The sequence below is a fragment of the Suillus fuscotomentosus genome (genome assembly GCF_016647785.1).
Source record: "Suillus fuscotomentosus strain FC203 chromosome Unknown F5891scaffold_55, whole genome shotgun sequence".
Lineage (NCBI taxonomy): Eukaryota > Fungi > Basidiomycota > Agaricomycetes > Boletales > Suillaceae > Suillus > Suillus fuscotomentosus.
Genome location: NW_024539567.1, coordinates 36,708 through 55,017, shown reverse-complemented (window position 1 = coordinate 55,017; position 18,310 = coordinate 36,708). Strand labels below are relative to the sequence as shown.

The 18,310-nt window shown below is 48.1% G+C and overlaps 7 protein-coding genes across 7 annotated transcripts; 4 read left to right on the top strand and 3 right to left on the bottom strand.

The window, feature by feature from the left end:
* Positions 1–3,091: 3,091 nt before the first annotated feature.
* On the bottom strand, positions 3,092–4,727 carry F5891DRAFT_1053754 (WD40-repeat-containing domain protein). The gene is made up of 7 exons (XM_041362587.1): positions 4,653–4,727; positions 4,566–4,602; positions 4,224–4,508; positions 4,010–4,164; positions 3,778–3,918; positions 3,564–3,724; positions 3,092–3,514 (listed from the first exon to the last, which is right to left on the bottom strand). The coding sequence occupies exons 1-7, from the start codon at positions 4,653–4,655 to the stop codon at positions 3,322–3,324; spliced, it is 975 nt and encodes a 324-aa protein (XP_041221997.1). The 5' UTR covers positions 4,656–4,727; the 3' UTR covers positions 3,092–3,321.
* Positions 4,728–4,800: 73 nt separating this feature from the next.
* F5891DRAFT_1150528 (50S ribosomal protein L30e-like protein) lies at positions 4,801–5,639 on the top strand. Its single transcript, XM_041365127.1, has 3 exons — positions 4,801–4,852; positions 4,904–5,009; positions 5,069–5,639. The coding sequence occupies exons 2-3, from the start codon at positions 4,905–4,907 to the stop codon at positions 5,405–5,407; spliced, it is 444 nt and encodes a 147-aa protein (XP_041221996.1). The 5' UTR covers positions 4,801–4,852; position 4,904; the 3' UTR covers positions 5,408–5,639.
* Positions 5,640–5,919: 280 nt separating this feature from the next.
* Positions 5,920–8,383, top strand: F5891DRAFT_592598 (uncharacterized protein). Its single transcript, XM_041372391.1, has 12 exons — positions 5,920–6,196; positions 6,253–6,331; positions 6,384–6,454; positions 6,511–6,823; positions 6,879–6,962; positions 7,010–7,075; positions 7,124–7,232; positions 7,283–7,601; positions 7,657–7,922; positions 7,973–8,002; positions 8,060–8,071; positions 8,121–8,383. The coding sequence occupies exons 1-12, from the start codon at positions 5,956–5,958 to the stop codon at positions 8,184–8,186; spliced, it is 1,656 nt and encodes a 551-aa protein (XP_041221995.1). The 5' UTR covers positions 5,920–5,955; the 3' UTR covers positions 8,187–8,383.
* A 67-nt stretch (positions 8,384–8,450) lies between these two features.
* F5891DRAFT_592561 (uncharacterized protein) lies at positions 8,451–9,846 on the bottom strand. Its single transcript, XM_041372390.1, has 5 exons — positions 9,594–9,846; positions 9,257–9,540; positions 9,168–9,195; positions 8,985–9,115; positions 8,451–8,933 (listed from the first exon to the last, which is right to left on the bottom strand). Exons 1-5 carry the CDS (start codon positions 9,662–9,664, stop codon positions 8,581–8,583), a joined length of 867 nt encoding a protein of 288 aa, XP_041221994.1. The 5' UTR covers positions 9,665–9,846; the 3' UTR covers positions 8,451–8,580.
* A 99-nt stretch (positions 9,847–9,945) lies between these two features.
* F5891DRAFT_958640 (uncharacterized protein) lies at positions 9,946–10,551 on the top strand (the record flags this gene model as incomplete). Its single annotated transcript, XM_041375578.1, has 3 exons — positions 9,946–10,078; positions 10,205–10,357; positions 10,412–10,551. The coding sequence occupies 3 exons, from the start codon at positions 9,946–9,948 to the stop codon at positions 10,549–10,551; spliced, it is 426 nt and encodes a 141-aa protein (XP_041221993.1).
* Positions 10,552–13,989: 3,438 nt separating this feature from the next.
* On the top strand, positions 13,990–15,741 carry F5891DRAFT_1175182 (uncharacterized protein). The gene is made up of 6 exons (XM_041365702.1): positions 13,990–14,349; positions 14,400–14,479; positions 14,532–14,644; positions 14,695–15,262; positions 15,317–15,376; positions 15,430–15,741. Exons 1-6 carry the CDS (start codon positions 14,215–14,217, stop codon positions 15,608–15,610), a joined length of 1,137 nt encoding a protein of 378 aa, XP_041221992.1. The 5' UTR covers positions 13,990–14,214; the 3' UTR covers positions 15,611–15,741.
* On the bottom strand, positions 15,724–16,719 carry F5891DRAFT_1053735 (uncharacterized protein). The gene is made up of 2 exons (XM_041362586.1): positions 16,046–16,719; positions 15,724–15,917 (listed from the first exon to the last, which is right to left on the bottom strand). Exon 1 carries the CDS (start codon positions 16,410–16,412, stop codon positions 16,065–16,067), a length of 348 nt encoding a protein of 115 aa, XP_041221991.1. The 5' UTR covers positions 16,413–16,719; the 3' UTR covers positions 15,724–15,917; positions 16,046–16,064.
* Positions 16,720–18,310: the final 1,591 nt, after the last annotated feature.

Here is an 18,310-nt window from a genome sequence, read left to right as displayed (position 1 = left end):
AACCCACGACGGCTGGATATTATCACTCGATTTTTCATTGGATTCCAGGATGCTGGCCAGTGGATCATCTGACACTACCACGAAGCTATGGGATACATCAACGCGGCAGGTGAACCATATACTCAGTTGTGGTGGAACTGTTCACTGCGTTCAGTATTCGCCAGTAGTCTCTTTTCGAGTACTTCTTGCCATTGCAACGGACCACAATGTCCGAATTTACCTTGGCAATTCAAACAACTACTGCAGTTACAATTACACATCACCTCCATTTCCCACTTATTTGTTGACAGCGATCAGTGGAGGATTCAACTACTCACTCGCGTGGACGCCAGATGCCACACGGCTTCTCTCGGGGGGCAACGGGGCAGATCCCACCATACGAGAATGGGATACCACGACCTGGCTGCAGGTCGGTGATTCCTGGAAGGGCCATTTCAAGGATATCCATACCATTTCTGTGGACCCTAGCGGCACTCTCCTTGCCTCCGCATCTCATGACAACCGTGTCCGCCTCTGGCGACTCTCAGACCGACGAAACGTCGCCATATTCAAGCACCCTGGGGAGGTGAACTGCGTCACGTTCTCTGCAAACGGCAAGCACGTCCTCAGTGGAGGTGCGGACAAAAAGATCTCAGAGTGGCCAACATCCGAGGATGCTTTGCCAGAGGATGGTTCAAATGACGGCCTCATGAAGGACCAAGCTATGCACCAGGTACGTTTGTTTTCATTTCCCTGCTCATTCATCATTTAAGCGTCTTTTTCATGCCAAGGCTCAAGCATACTCTGGTTTCAAGGCGTGTTCCCTTTTGACTCTTATAACGCAATGCGAACATGATTTACGCAGGTCCTTGCTATGAACTCGACAGTCCGCAACGCATGTATAGCTGGGGACTGGCCTACCGCTGAAAGGGTGCTAAATCTAGATATTTACAATGACACCCACGATCACACCACCTATGCCAATCGCGCATTTGTTATGGCGCGAAAGTGCGACTGGGATCAAGCACTTCATGATGCGATTAAGGTGACACCGACTGACCCATCATGACTTCCTTACAAAAGTTAACTTTGATGATGGCGTAGTCCGTCAGCGTTCAGCCATCGTTGACAGGCCATATCTCCAAGGGCATTGCCCTCTGCGGAAAAAAGCAAGTTCCGGCTGCGAGGATATCATTTGACCTCGCATTCATGTTCACGAACCGAAATTTAAAGACCGATCACTTCCTTTTCTTGATCAAGGCAGGTATTATTTTTCTCACTTACTCCGTGCTTCATTGCGGGTTTTAGACCATTGCGTTGTTCAATGCAAATGAACATCAAGAGGCAATGCTTCGCATCCGAGAGTTAGCTGCGTCTCCCGATGTCGATCCTGTTGCTTGTCATATCGTGGAAGTGAGTACCCGTCTGATCACATCAGGTCCATATCTTGTCATTGATTCTTGCCCTTCGTACACCAGGCCTACCTACGCGTCCAACTGGGAAACATTGCCTTGGAGGACATGCGCCACAGCGAAGCTGTTGAACACTTCACTGCTGCTGTCAACGCTAGTACTTTCTTTTACAAATTGCCGATTCATTTGATGTACGATGAATTTATCGTGGTACGCTGATATGACACAACCGAAAACTCTTTCGTGCTTAACTGTGTGTTTTCCACAGCTTTTTGGTTGGGACCTCAAGTCCCTGTGGCAAACTGCGAACCAGCAACAGTGTTGTGCATTCTTTCGAGCAGGTAGTTTTGGAACAGCCATCGAATCGTATCAGTCTATCATGGATAAGGTTGATGAGGATACGAAGGCCGACTTACGTGCTTGGTTCGCTGGTAAGTGTTCGGTAGTGTCTCTCGTCTCTCATAATCATCAACTACACTTCACCCAACTCTCAAGTCAGATTGAAAGGCGCTCTATGCTTCCCATAGAGATGGTGTACTCGCAGCGAGCGGTCGCTCCTATTGTTTGAAACAGTTTCATTTGTACCTTGACGGTGGCTGTATTGTTCAAATAGTTCTTAGTGCTCGTGTCCTGAACAGCAGCAGCAGCCGGAGCGCATGTGAAGGACCTTCACGAGTTGGTGAAGCATAGACAGAGACATACCATAGATGGTTCTATACGGAAGTGGCGTATCACAATATGCGTCATATGAGGTGATTCGTGCATAACATAAACTCGCAAACTTCTACGAGAAAATAAGGTGGCATAGCTGCGATTTCCTATAACCTAACAGTTCAAACTAAGTAACTCGGAGCCTGACGAGCTCGTTTGTCCCATGTTCAATTGGCATAGAAACTCACAAGCGTGCATCATCTACCTTCAGGAGTCGCTGGAAAGAGATGGATGGACTCTACAAGAGCTACTCCCCCCACGGCATGAAATTCTCTAAATGGGACAGGACGCTGCTCAACGACAAAAACGGCGATGAATCGTGATCTCTGTCTCCAAAATCACCAGGACTCTGACGAATGAATTCATAGGTCTCATTCCGGAACGCAATCTGAGAACGCCTATCATGGACATCCCACAGATCAACTATTCGTAAGCAGGACATGGCTGATTCCTCGAGTGGGATTTTGACATTAGCCTCCGTCACATACGGAGAAAGCAGGAGCGTTCCATCGATTACTCAGAGCGAGCCAAAATGCTATCACAATCAGAGCTATGGATGTCAGATAGACTCGAGGGGAGACAAGCCATTCGTCACGACGAACCATGATCTGCGCTTGAAGATTATGGGCGTGATATGAAGGTGATTTGAGACCTCAAAAGCATCTTCACAGAAGGATGTGATTTGTATGTGTTGCCCTTGGACTCACCAGTACTCCGATGATCTCAAAAAGGTGACTTCGAATCATGAGTCGCTGTTCGATTGTAGGGTTGTCTTTGCCATTTTGGATGGTGAAACTGGAGGGATACAGGTCGTAAACTGCGTTTTCATCTACCATCGGCACACAGTGAATGTCTTGGAGAAGATCGCGACGAAGCGACTTATCCGAGTCGAGTCGAACGAGTAATGACAGCCGAATCGCCTGTGGACGAAGCAAATAAGAGGTCACGACCAGCCAAGAGAAGCGGGTTTTTAGCGGCTATAAAAATAAGAATTGTGGAGCGAACGGAAATAAGAACGACAGAAGTCTATCAAAAAACGGAGATACGGGAATATAGTTAGCACAGTCTGTGATCCAAATATCAATTCATGGATGACGGTCCATACAAGGGCAAGCTTTTTATTCATTCATTCGTCAAGTCTGGGATCTACAACGGTTGAGAAGAATGATGAAATTCAGCAGTACAAGGGGACCAAAAATGACACGCTATCCTACCCACACTATGCACCGGTTCCAGCGGATCTCCACCATCGTACATGTCCATCCTGCCCACCAGTAATGAATGCACCCGCGGTGCCAGAAGCGGGTGGTTTTGGGGACCAGGCAATGCTCCATACTTCGCCACTTTCTTGGAGCGTTGAGACTGCCGCACGTGCCGATAAGTCCCAGACCTTGATCGTTTTGTCAGCGGACCTGGTGGACAAGAATTACTAAAATTATTTTCTGGTAGAACGTGATATACCCTGATGCAGCTAGACGTCCATCTGGCGATATGCTGGTGCTGAGCACCCAGGAGGAGTGGCCCGTGAGTGTGGCTACTGCTCCAGAACCCGGTTTCCCGGATGGAGTCGACCGTACATCGTGAAGAATAAGGCGTTTGTCGTCAGAGGCTGTCAGTAACAACTGGACACCGTTCACTTAGGCTACTTTCACTCGATAAAATTGAAGAAACGAACCTGACCGTCGGATGACCATGCCAACGATCGCACACACATGGCATGCGAAGAATAGGTTGATGTTAAAGCTTGTGATTCCAAGTCAAATATGAAGACTTGGCCAGCTTCGTTTGACAATGCCACTCGAGTACCATCTGGACTCTAATCATCAGAAGTGATTCGTTAGTTATTGTGGGCGTTCTGGGTGTTTTGGAATTCGGGGCATTGCTATATTTAAATAAAATAAACTCACATGTACACAATCCATACCGTGTCTACTCCTACCACTTGTCAAGACTGCTTGTCGTGTTCCGAAAGAGTCAGGGTTCGCAGAGTAGATATTCACGTTTCCAGAGCTGCTGGTGCCCGCATATGTCGTTCCATTCGGATTGAGTGACACTGACCAGGCTAGGCACATGCAACATCATGAGAAATCATGCTTTCTTAGAGTCCGTACTACAACTCACAAGGCTCAGCGCCTTGCACTGTAGAACGGTCGTAGCTTTCATGACGCCCAACCACGGTATCAGCCTGGAGATCCCAAAGCCATGTTGTACCATCGAGACCATTGTACAACGCGAACTTTCCGTCAGGTGAGACAGATAGAGAAACTATGGCAAGATTGTGTGGCGGACGCGACATCGACACCTGTCCAGAGGTGGAATCCCACTGCTTCACCGTGCCGTCTGCGGATGCGGACACGGCCGTATTATTGGCTGTCCATGCTACAGCCCAGATCTCGTCACTGTGCGCTGTAAACGATAAGTTTAATGGAGCCTGCTTAAAAGTTGTAACACTCTGGCGCGTACGTTCTTTGCACTCAAGCGCGTTAACGAATGCGAGACTCTAGCAAATTTTATAATCTAACTGCTATGCATCAGAGAATGCGAACAAACCATATCTGACCGCGTTTGTGGTGGATGATTAGGAACAGTGTAAGGCCAACCTCGACCACAGGAAGATGAAATGGGATCACGGCTCTTTCCGAGCGGACTTAAAACACACACAAAACCTTGCTAATGGCCGAAACCTTATTTTTCCTCACATCAACGAGAGCGGACGAAGACATCGCAAATTCTGTAAACTAATCACAAAAGTATGTTTGTCTATAATAACGCCCAGTCATATATCTGATCGTAAAACAAAGGATGTCTGACGCTGGAGATGAAATTCAAGTCGACGCCGCGGCCGCTGAGGTCGAGGTCACTACTGAGGCTCCAAAGGGAAAAATGTCCGTGGAGGACGCTCTTCAGGTATGTAGAACTTGAGTTTTTCGGCCAGGTTTTATCCATTATTAACTTTGATCGCGTAGCAAGTCCTGAAGAACGCCCTTGTTCGTGACGGTCTCGCTCGTGGTCTCCGCGAGTGCGCCAAGGCATTGGACAAGCGCCAGGCCCACCTCTGTGTGCTTGTGGAGACCTGTACAGAGGCCGAGTACATCAAACTTATCGAAGCACTCTGTGCAGAGCACAAAATCAACCTGATCAAGGTCGGAGACGGCAAGATTTTGGGCACATGGGCAGGTCTTTGCAAGATTGACAAGGAAGGCAACCCCCGCAAGGTCGTGGGCTGCTCTTGCGTCGTTGTCAAAGACTATGGTGTAGAGAGCGAGGGTCTCAATGTACTCCTTGAATACTTCAAGAACCGGTAGGGTGAGTGCCATTCCAATTTTCATATCACGATGACAAGACAGACTCCCTCAACGGAGAATCCGTTCAATGAGGAAACAGTCTAACCGGAATCATTATATTGTCTGATCCTTATTCATGTTTTCGCGTGAAACCTCATCATTGACTGACATCTCTCTACACTACAGATTCTTTCGTACCCTTGTACATCGTTCTCGTACATCTGCGAATAAATGATCTCCTTTGTACCTTGCGTGTTTGATGGCCGACTGTTCCTAAGTATCATTCCACTTCTGTGACTGGCTGTCACCGGTCACATTTGCCAGCACGGGGCCTAAGATTTCACACATGCTACATCGATCAGTTTAAGTTTGACCAGACAGACCTTGAAGCTTGAAGCTTGAGAGTTGGCATTGAAAGAGTCTTCAACTAAACGTTGGTCTCCAAGATTTTATGAGTTGCATGTAGTTTTTGCCGAAATTGTGTCGGCCGGAGTGCGTTAATTCCGTGTACATGATGCTTTCAGACTTATATAGGCAAACTCCCCAAAGTTTCAACTCTCTAAGAGGTCATGGCCTCCCCAAAACCTAGTAGTCGAGCGCCTCATAAGGCTGCCATGTCGCGAACACCATCATATATCCAACTTGCACCCCGCCGCGCGATGGCGTCCTTTGAGAATCTCGTCGCACTCGCGAACCACCAAGAGCGACTTCGGGAAGCTCGAAGGATTGTCTGGAGGGAGCGCGGAGAGCCTGCTGTCGAGCTTGAAGACCTTTGGGAGTGTATGGAGCATGCGGGGCGTGGAGGATTAAGTGAGTTATTATTTGCATACTCACGGTAGTACACATTCTTCATACTCGACATGTAGGAGCTGCAGCTATCGCTTTTGCTCTCCGTGCAAGCGTGAATCTTGTGTTGGCAACTATAAGAATGGGAAAGGTGCCAAAGTGAGTTAGGGCTGGACCTTTACTCAGATCCCTGGTCGACTGAGTTGTACAGGAACATGAGGCTCTCACTCATTCAACATGCGATCTTTGGAAAGGATTCCTTCAGATTCGCAGCCATGCTTGGTGAGAGAATGGATGTTATAGTATCTTCTGCAAGCTTCTTCTTATGGACTGCACAGGTTCCTTCGTGACTGTTTACAAAGCAACACTCAATGCCCTACCCATCCTTCTTCCTGTCAATGAACGTGCAAGTCCACCCTCACCATTTGAGGACGAGAATGAAGATATCGAAGTCCCACCAACGCCTTTCGAGGTTCCCCTCTCAGACAGACAGCCACGTCTTTCCTTAAGCGCTCAAGCACATCAAGTGTGGGTGCGTAAGAAGACGCGACGATGGTACTCTATGTTTGCTGGTGCTCTAGCCGGTGGCCTCGCTGTTATGTTTGAGAAGCGATCGAGAAGAGTGGTCATCGCACAACAACTCTTCGTTCGGTAATTTACTCTACTTTCATGATAATGCGGCGATCCATTTAACAGCGATGTCTAGAGGTTTACAAGGTTCATATAACGCGTTTACGTCGAAGCACGGTTTCCATCTACCCAATGGAGAAGTGCTCATGTTTTGTCTTTGGTATAGTCTGTGTATTATGGTAGAGGTCTTAGTTCTGACGTGAACAGCTGTACACAAATTGTGTACGCATTATTTGCACGACCAGATACACTCCCACGATCATACGCCACATGGTCAGTCGATTAAAATGTTTTGCAGCTTATTTTTGAAGAATTTCTTAGGCTTACAACTGCGTCGGGCGCTCCACCAAGCGCGATGAAGATGGTCCAAGACATGAACCAGACTGGGATGTTTGACATACAAGACATCAACAAGATCCTCAGCCGCGAGGTGAGTTTTTTATCCTGACTCTCCTCGCTACATTCTCACTTGCTTGACAGGATCTTATCCCCGCAAATCATGCCACTCTTCTTGCCAGAAGGGCACTGGCTACCAATTCGCCTCCTGACTTTGGGCCCCCTTACCCTCCCTGTAGCGCCGTGCACCCCTGGGTAGAATCATGCACACACGTGCCGCTACCGCGCTTTTTCACAGTATTCAAATGGGCCTTCCCAATCTATGGTGCCCTGCATTTTATCCCGATGATATTGTTCAAGCGCCACGCATTCTTTAAGAACCCATTGCAGAAACTTGGACGTGCAGGATGGGCTACAATACGGAGTTCTGCGTTCTTAGCAACATTTATTGCTACGTTCCAGAGTATGTATTTCTATCGTGCCTTTGTCCTTGCATGTCATTTTACATACCCTTGTAGCGTGGTTCTGTTTCAAGCATTACCTTCACCGAACGCTCTCCTCCCAAACTTTAGTCAAGCTCCCTCAGAAATTCATTGACTTCTTTTTGTCAAAGTATTCCTATGGACTCGGTGGATTGTTTGGCGCGCTTTCACTCCTTGTCGAGGAAAAGCGGAGGCGAGGAGAACTCGCGATGTACGTTCTGCCGAAGGGCATGGAAAGTGCCTGGTTGACGGCAAGAGGCAAGGGCTGGGTATTCCACACCGGTCAGTTTGGGGAGATGATTGTAAGTGTTCAATTTCGTGTTGGATGGACGTGCTGATTGACATGTGCTAGCTCGCTGCCGTCGGAATGAGTATGGTTATGGTGAGTGAGAGGCTATATTATTGTAATGCAGTCCTGATCTTATTTTTGCGACGTCAGAGTATTTACCAGGTGACTTGAATTCTGTCTGTGGTCAGAAATGTCCTGAATTTTTTTGCAGAACGACCCACACCATCTGTCTGGGCTTGTAAGGCGGATATTGTATCAATTCATCGGACCTAACTGAGTGGGGGCAACGAGATCGCTTATATCCTCATCATTGTTTGGGCTGTCACACCATTTTTTGATCGCCCTTCTTGTCATAACGTGTACACTATGGATACGTCGCACCAAGGCCAGACAGAGCGACACGGATAGCATTAATTGTCGTTATACTGCTTTGAGCTCGCGATGATCAAAATTTCACTGTTTGAAGAGAATGACACATCAAATCGCATTAATGACAACCAAACTTGGGAGATCATGCCAAAGAAATTGAAAGGATTGTACGTGATGGATACAGTCACATGAATAGATAACTCGGCAGTAGTCATGGACTGAAAAATGCTACTGGTTCCTACCAGAGGCAACAATCAAGCACCCGCCCTTGCCCTATGCCTTTTTCGCAAACTCGTCTTCACTCACACAGCATTACTTGCTGAGAAGCATGCACGATTGTGTGAGAATTCTGGTTGATCGGAGACATGAGGTGAGTGGGCGTCCAAGAACGAAATCAGATCGTCCGCAATGATTCGATGCATCGCACTCGTGGGACGGAGCCGATCTACCCATATTGCGCCCCCAGCTTCGCTGGCATCACTGGGATCAAATCCAAATGCGTTTGGGTCATCCAACACGCGCGAAAACGCGTCCCATGACGAAAAGAGGAAGGTGGTGATGTCTGGATGGGTTCTGGTCCAGCTCCGGAGCTCTTTCTCTAATGTCGCGTTCCATGTTTGATATTGTTCCATCACGGTATCAACATCGTCGCGCACTGTGTTTTGAAATGAATATGTAGACAACAGCAGAAGATGCGACACCATACCTGAGGGCGATCGGTGGATTGGAGGGAGGTCAAATAACAGAAAGTTTCGAGCCCCAGAGGCGTATAGTCTCTCTTGGTAACGGAAAAGCCCTTTCAGCGTGTTAAACACGCCATCAATGTCTTCGATGAGGCTGAGGAATTCTCGATCAGTTGATAATCAAGATAGCAGGATGACGACCTCACGCGAGATCATTGATGCCAATCCAGGTCACTATCATAGATCAACGCAGATGCCGTCAGAAAGACAAAGTATGCGACTCAAGAGCACTCACTAAAGAGTGTGTCTTGTGGTTCCCATGGTGCTGATGATGGCTTCTTTGCGACATTCGGAAGGAACTGGTATATGATCTGTCTCTCCAGAGAAGAGACAAAGTCATTTCCCCTGGCATAGTCGTACACCAGCTTGGATGGACGCGATTTCACTAGATGTCCGACCCAGTTTGGCTTGCCAGGCTCTGTGTATGTTACCCCAGGATACGTCACTCCCAGGGGGCTCTTGACCGTCGGATTGGGAGAAGATTGGTAGTCCCAGCGAATGCTGCTATAGGAATCGCCACTGAATGGATCACATTAATCTTCGCTTAGTCGATATGCGGGGTGAGGACGTACAATATGATCAAATACTCGATCTTGCTGAACCCATGCCATGTTTTCCCCGCCTGAATGATAGTCGAAGGCATCCGAGTCGTTCAGTTGAACCGAGTCACTGTTAACGTTGTTCAAGAAGACAAGGAACAAATAATTCTCTTACCTGGCTATAAAGTATGGAGGATCCTCGTGTACTCCGCACTTTGGCGGCAGAAGTACTGCTCCACTAGCATGTTCCGACTTGACAGTTGAAGGGCTGGAGGTTCCCCATTCGGGATTCAAATAGAACCCCGGATTCTCCAACCCTAAGGCCTACTTACTCCCGTGGACTTCATGTCCAAGTTTTACTTTTAACCACAACCCAATTGGTGGAATGGAAGGAAAGGAGTCTCCTGAACGCGTAAATTCGCCGATTCCTTCTACGTCCAAAACGGCGTCTGGAGTATTCTCTTCTTTCCAGCCATACGCACGATCCAAGTTTAGTCCACTGCCCATATCACCATGTTGTTCTGGCACATTAACCTATTGATTCAATTTTGAAGGGGTCCTATCCTTGGTCTGGGGACATTATGTACGCGTTAAAAAGTTTTCTCTTCACATCATCACTATCTGATTTTTTTTGGAACGAACAGTTGCAGCTTCAGCCGTAGTTCCGTCCACTGTTGTTCGTCCAAATGTCTACTTTCCCCCATATCTCCACCGGGTCGGCTTCTCCCTGGTCTTTGGTGGAGCCGCGTACGTTCTAGCGGCTGGTGATGCAAGGAATGGCAGCGGTATAGCTACTGGTGAGTTCCAATATCACTCTCTGATTCACATATGATGTACATGCACTGCGACAGCTTGGTCATTGACATACCTCTTCTTGCATCTGCGACGGTCTCTAAGACCACCATTTTATCCAATCACACTCGCGATGACGACGGGCACAGCTGCATGTGCAGCTTTGTACGGCACAGAATACTTCATGTACCAGACCTAAGTCACGGTTTACCTTAATATTGGTCCTTCTGATCGTCCCTGGGCCGGGTACTCCTACCCCATGACAGGCAAGCATGTCTGTGGAGTTACTAAAATTATAAACATCTACCTCGTGTCGCCAAGAGGCCTGCCCGTGACCGTCAAGAGACAAGACCGACCACTCGGCGTCTTCCCCAACGCCTTCAACCCTTTTCGAATCATCAGGGAAGTACATTGGCAAATAGGAGATGCAATTTAGATGCTCGAGCTTGAGACGGAGAGCTTGAGGGAAACCTGAAATCACCCAATTCTCTGAGGGCGTCAGGGTGATTCGATGCAACGATCGCCCAAAAGATGGATTAATCGTGATTCCTCGGCTCTTGCGAGACAAGCTTTAGATCTTGCCCATCTTGGCTGCAGCTTCGACTTCAGTCTCGCAAAAATAAATCCGGATCATATGTCCTTGCCTGCACCCAGCAGCCATACACATCACTGCATGTGACGATCACAAAAAGTGACGAACTAGAACAAATTGAAATACTTTCAAAATCCCATCGGTGCAGAGATATTGAACGTCAAAACGTTCGCCGCAGTAGCACTCTCGAACCAGTGCCGGATGCCCGCAGCTAAACCAACTATGACCCGATGAGCTGTAAGCGTTACCTAGAATATCATATGTTGGATTGCGATGTGGTGAATCGAGCGAATTAGGGAAGTCATTCAATCACCGGCAGCATTCTAGTATTTGATATCGACGTGTATATGCGCTTTATGCCGTGGCGTTCATCACGAGACGCAACATGTTCTTAAGGTCTTTCCCGAAGTATGTGATGCTTGTGTGTGGCGTATGGTTTGAAGCTGGAATGGTCTTCTGCATACTGGTCTTTCAACACACGTGCACAATCTGTGCTCGAGTACTTTTGACGAGCGTATGTAACCTCGTATGAATCTAGCGGAATCTAAGTAGATAGCTGACAAAAGACATGAGATTTATAGTCGGTATGCTATTGATACAAAGACGAGAAATATTCCAAAGGCTGTAATGAGCATATCTGCTAAATGTTAATAGGACGACGCCTCCAATTCAAAATGAAATGCCCTCGAAACAGTGCTAAAAGCAAAAACATGAGTGTTCGTTTCCATGCTCTCCAGAGGTAACATTAATCGGCCTCGCTGTAGATTGTGGCTGTGAACCGGGGGTCGGTGAAGGAGGAGGAGAGACATGGTCTTCATCAGGGATCCAATCATCATTACGCTTGGGGGGAGCACCCGCTGCAGCGTTGCGCTGTAAGTGAATGTATGAGACCTGGGATATAGTGAAAAATTAACCGAGCACACCTCTTTACCCTGTGCAAGAGGAACATCGACGATAGGCAACCGGGCTGACAAGTGGCGTATGCGAGATTTGAAGGTAGTGGAAACAGCAGTAGAGGACTGAGAGGCAGGCGGTAGTCGTGCGGACCGAGACTGAAAATGTGATGACGATAGTGAACACTCGCATTCTCGCCAGGATCCGTATATGAACGCACCTGAGTCATGGTCTGCCCTGAGGGAGAGTAATTTGGGGGTAAGGGCAACGTAGCAGGGAACTACAAGGTGGGGGTCAAATCGACTGTGAAGGCAAGAGATAGAAGAAACATACGTCCAACGGATCGCGAGGTTCGTGGTTCCGAATAGGATGGAGTGCGTCCGCGCGGGAGGAGGAAGGGAGAAGTTTGCGAAGGTAGTGAAGGAAAGCAGGTCGCTGTGGGTCTTTTGTAGGTTTTGGCGGGATGCGGACGGGAAATTTGATGGGATTATGGCGCACAGGCGGCACGGCGCGGTGTAGATTGCGAGGCGTATTGATCTACAAGAACATATTAACGCACGAACGGATAGATATATGCGACTAGATGCATACATTTGGCTCTGCTTTTTGTGCAGGACATATGCTATCAAGGATGTTAGGTGGAATGTCGCATATGAAAATCCTGGACTTCATATCACACCAAGTCGTGTAAGCCAGTTGATGTGAGTTGGGTGAGAGGATAATGCAGTGCGGTTCCTGAACGGGGAATGAAGCGAGGAGCTGGCGGGACTCGAAAGTCCAGAGCTTGATGGTGTTGTCTTTGGAAGCGGTAGCGAGAAGAGCACCATCAGATGAAAGTGCTAGACCAGTCACAAGATGGGTATGCCCTTTGAAGGGGGCTCCGACAGTCTTCAGTGTCGACGCGTCGAATTTGTAAATCATCCTTGGAAAGTCGATGACATCTGAGTTCGGGTCGATGAAGGAGAATGCGGCTATGATGTTTCGGTCTTTTGCTGTCCAGAACACTGGCGCACGCGTCCACATCCCTCCGGTATTGATTGATTTCCCTACCCTGGCATCCAGTTTCTGTGTATGGACATCCCAAATGTCAAGGCGCTTCCCAAAATTTGACTTGACTGCCAGCTTCTTGGAGTCTTGCGAGAATCGAACAGCGCCCACTCCATCTTCAGATGCAAATGGACCAGACACGAGTTTGCCAGTACCCAAGCTCCATATCCGTATGGAATCATATGACCCGCTCGCCAGCAGAGTGCTGTCCGCGGAGATGTCGATGCAGTGATGTCCCTTGAGTGTCCTTCCAATATTTTAACAATCCCGGTCTCGACCTCGCACGCTCGGAGCTCCCCAAATTGACGCAAATTATCATTATTTCCACCAGCAGTGACGACCCATCGACCATCCCTTGATACCTCCACCGCATGCACACCCCCCTCACAAACACCCCGCGCCCTCACAATCTCTTTACCCACCTGTAGATCCCATTTCCGAGCAGTCTTGTCCCAAGATCCACTAATCATTTCTTGACCGTCTGGAAAGTAGGAAATGGATGAAACATGGTGTGTGACGCTCGATCCGTATTGCAGGTCGTGTCTCGAAGGTTTATGACCCTGCAACGTCATGACCGGTGGCAGGATCGGTTCGTTTGTTGCTTTGACGGGGTGTGTCGAGCTAGAAGCCATAACTGATCTCTTTAACGGCGAGGTTGACAAGTACTAGCGCGATTACGGGGCGGGGTTCGGGAAGGTTCCTCGTGTGTATTGACTAGCTATGTGAAGTCTGACTTGTTCGAGAGCTCCAGCACTTTCCCTGCTAAGATCCATCGTCAATTCATGATTGATAGGCATACGTACGCCACATCTTATATATATCCTTCCTCGTGTGCATTACACTTTATGTAATTCATCAGACAGTGTATTCATATCGACGTCAATGCCTGATATTTGAATGTTAACTTCCATGGAAACATTGCGTTTGTATCGATACCACTTTGATCACCTTCAGTTTTATTCTTGATGAATGGGCCCTCTTCCAGCAACGTTAACGATTACCGCGAAGCTTTATCGCTGCTAAGACGTGTTGTTCAGTCCAATAAACATCAATACTCCCAAATTGATCTCGGCAATGTCAACGAAAGTGCTCCCGGAGTCCGGACCCTTGCTTTGACCGCGGACTTTTATGACTCAATCTATTGTTCTCTGGGTACAAGCATGCATCGTGCATTTAAGCTGTGGACGCTTCCACAGAAGCCACAGTACGCGAACAAATTTAAAGCACGACAGTTCCTCCTCGTCGTTTATTTCAAGCAGATCCCCAACTTGACACAGTACCACATCTTTTCATCACAGTACCCGCGGTTAAAAGACTACACCGCGTAAAATGAACGAAGGAATCCTTCCTCATGGTGCCCACTCATCCAACAACCTAACCCCAGCTCCAAGTCAAGGAGAACTTTTCATGGATGAAACCACACTCGGCAAGCTATCTCGTGCACAACTACAGAAGGTAGCTAAGGTATGTCTCACGTTTCTTGTCCTCAGCACTAGCCACTGACATGACAACAGGCTCGTGGAGTAAAAGCGAACATGAAGAGCGCGGTAATCATTAGAGAGTTAGTCAGACTCAGCAAGGTTGTTCCCCTGCTGTACGTGCCCTACTTCATCTTCGATGCTATAATGGTCCTAACGGTCGTCCAGTCAGGATGAAGAGAGCCAAGAGCCACCGAGGAAGAAATCAAGAACGATGGAGGAGGGGTGTCCAGCTGCCGGTCCTTCAACGCGAACCATAGATTTACCTATAGATGCAAGTTGTGAGTGTCGTACCTCACATCGCAGTACAAGAAACCTAACCCTTTACCAGTTGATCCTCCCATTATCAAGGAAGATCACCCTACACCCATCCTGATTCTGGCGGAAGAAAACAAGACGCCTACAAAAGCAACTGGACACACTGGTGTCATCTCTACCGACAATCTAACGAGAAAATCGCCAAGTCTTTCCCCGTTAGTGGCAAGTCCCAATGAGCACCCAGCTACGGATGATGGCTCCAGTGATTCGGATGGTTCCTACCTATCCTACGCAAGTCCCAGTCGACAGCGATCCCCTGTCAGCTCGCGTGCAGGAACACCTCCTCCCGAAGAACCACAACTGCTCAGCCGGGCTGTGGACATCATGAAACAGATCACGGCCGACGATCAACGCATTCTCGTCCAGGCCGCCGCTCTCCGCCAGAGAGCGGCGGGGCTGAAAGAGCAGGCGAGGAAAGTGCGGGACGTCTTGCGTATCGAGCAGGGACGTCGTGTGAGATTGGAGGCCTACTTCACGTACTGGAGAGAGATCACACCTGAATGGCCAAAAGATTGGATCTACGAAGAAGGCGAGGAGGATCTGATCCGGACAGAGCGAGTGCTGAGGACTATGACACCATCGTATGTGCCCCGCTGTCCTTAAGTTACTCATGTTTCTTACCACTTCGTTGATAGGCTACCATCGACAGGCCCGACAGGTCCACCTACTTTGTCTTTTGACGGACGGGACGCACTGTGAGTTCTCGTTTGCATTTCGCTTGCCCAACTCAGCTGATGACGACTATCAGGAACTCTCATAGGGAGTTGAGACGCCGTCAACTTCAGCCACGACATATAGGTCATGAGGAGAAGAACGGGGCGGCTGCCCCTCCTGCAGAAGTCGAGCAAGCAGATAAACATGCCAATCACCTGCCTTCTCCACAGTTTACAACCAAAGGAAGACCGGCAAAACGAAAACAGTGTACTTGAATCGTTGACGATTATGTTACTTTACCCTCAGTCATGGTATATCCTGTTATAATGCGTATCACTCACAAGTTCGTGTAATTGTTATACCTCGCCAATTAAAATCAATGATGACGCCTGCCTGTCCATCTGTCGCTGTACCCTGGAGGACCAATTGCAACTTGCGTTCCAGTCTAACTCGTGCTATATAACATGTTCAGCGGTCAGAAGGATGGATATCATACCAATGAATTCAGCCACAAGGTCACACCGGTGATGAACCATAGATGATGCTCATAATTGGGTCATGGCTGACCCACTCGGTACTTATGCATGGCGGTGAATACGTAGTATCAGTGTCAAAGCGTTAGGAAAGCAAGCGAGTTGTGCCGAGAGACTTCTGACTGGCAAAGCGAGACCGTCTGTGAGCTATTTGAAGCTGATTTTCATTCGACTTATATATACATTTCTGGAGGCACTAGAGAAACAAAGGGAGGACTTGTGACAAAGGCAGTCTCCCGTAGCAATAATGGGATAATGGGAACCAAGAAACAAAGGGAAGACCATCACCCGGGCCGTGAACCGCACATATGTCGGAGTCGTGCAGAGGACTTGCAGGATGATGCAGCGGTCCATAACCGCAAGTGCTCATTATCCCCTCATTGCACAATGAAATACTAACTTGAGATGATCGCTGACACCCATCTCCATTATTAATCTTTTCCAAAAAAAACATGTATTGTTCTCCATGCATCCTGACAATATGGGCGCTTGAAACACGCGCCACACGCAGGAAGAAACACGTTAGATTGCTTATGGCCTTCATCCAGCTTCACCGAGACTTCTTAGCGATGTAGACGCTTTATCCGTCGTCCAAGCCCACGCCAGGCAGACAATGTGATTCTACACAAATTTATCCCCAAGTCAAATCAAACGTCAAGTCAAGGTCGCACTCACCGAAATCCCACTAGCGTGCGGCAGTATCATCTTTCACGAAATCTGCGAGGCGATTCATGATACTGGCTCCTCGTCGGGTCTGATTAGATGGTACGTCTCTTACCTTGACCCTTCCCTCGCGTGTGCCCTTGACATGATGTGATAATTATTTAAGGTACTATGACTCTGAGGAAACGAAGTGAGGGCAAAGGGTGTCACGCTGGTGGAACCAAAAATTGAAGACTCACATGTCCCAAATTTCACCAAATTTCGAGTGCAAAGCGAGATTATATTAAAACGGCACAACTCTCATATGTCATGTAGTATCCTTGGAATCGACTGGCTGGCCGGGCTCAATACTACCACCAGTAGCATTTATCCTTCCGTGAGCCCAAGTACGATAGCAGTACAACTGGATGAGTATCCTGTATCGAGCGTCAAGGTACAATGAAAACTTAGCGACGTCTGTTCTTCAAAATGCTGTTTATCTTCATGTGTTTGTTGTGCGCGAAACAGAAGCGATGGCTTTGATTGTGCAACTGTATGGCGATCTGAGACGATCCTTTTGTTTCCTTGATTTCTGAACTAGTAAAAATCCGCTGAAAGGCTGTCCAAAATGCAAGATCAGTCGTGATACTTATAATTGAGACTCGGAAGCAACCACCCCATTGCCTCCAGGAAAATGACGAAGCGAATCGACAAATGAGCTCAAAGTCGTCTAAGGCGAGAGATCTGTGTTATCTCCACACGCGTACAATATATCTGAGAGATTATGTGCGCCTGCCATGCTGATGCTGGTAAGTTGAGCTGTTGATAGTTTGTTGGGAACAAAATACCAGCACATCATCATACCAGCACGCCAGCACTTGTGTTAGTTTACTAGGTGCGACCGGATGGGCAAATCTGCGCAGAAACACGTGTCTCTGTTCAAATAAGCTTTTGAAATGTAAGGACAAGGGAAACACTCACTGTGCATCCTCGCTCATAGCACGACCCATATCTCATGTTCCTTCTGAGTCCTCTTATCCCACACGCGAACGTCCGCGCCGTTTCTCGCCACTGATGAAACACGGCGCATTCACCCTCTGCATTGCGTTTGATCCTTCCGGGAATGCGTGCAGGGAGATGATGGCGAGGCGTATGTGTACGGAAGGGGCGATGTTGTCTGGCGTGGGTTTGGTGCAGACTACGAAAGGCTGGACTGTCATCGTGAAGCTAGAGTGAATTTGATTTGGGTCTGTCCTGTGATGGCGCTGGTTGTAGAGTCGCATAAAAGTGAAATGCGTTCGATATTGAGATGGTAATGTCCTTCGTGGGCGAGTTCAATAGTAGGTGGGGATGCGATGGTAATTCCCGCCCATGGGAGAGCGGATGTTTGAACGATTACACGAGAGTTTCCTCTCTCGTCGAGCTGGTTGACCATAGTAAAAGAGGTGAGAATGTGGGTTTCGGTAGCCATGAGACGCCTCGGGTATGTCTCCTGCGCGCAAGTTATGTAAGTCGAATTTGGGGTCATGATGAGACGCGTACAACGTCCAAGTATGTACGATGATAGAGGTTTGTATAAGCTAGACAAAGTCTCAGCGGACGTGAACACTGCACACGAGCAAGATGTTAAATATAAAATGACGGAGGATTCGAGACGGAAAGAAGCCACCGGTGACAACGACAGGTGAGACAGCGTATGGTGCCGAAGCCGACACGATGCGATAAGGAAGTAGAAAAAGGAAAAGAAGACAAAAGAGTCACGGAGGCTGATCCTCCGGGACTGGTACCATGCGTACGTAT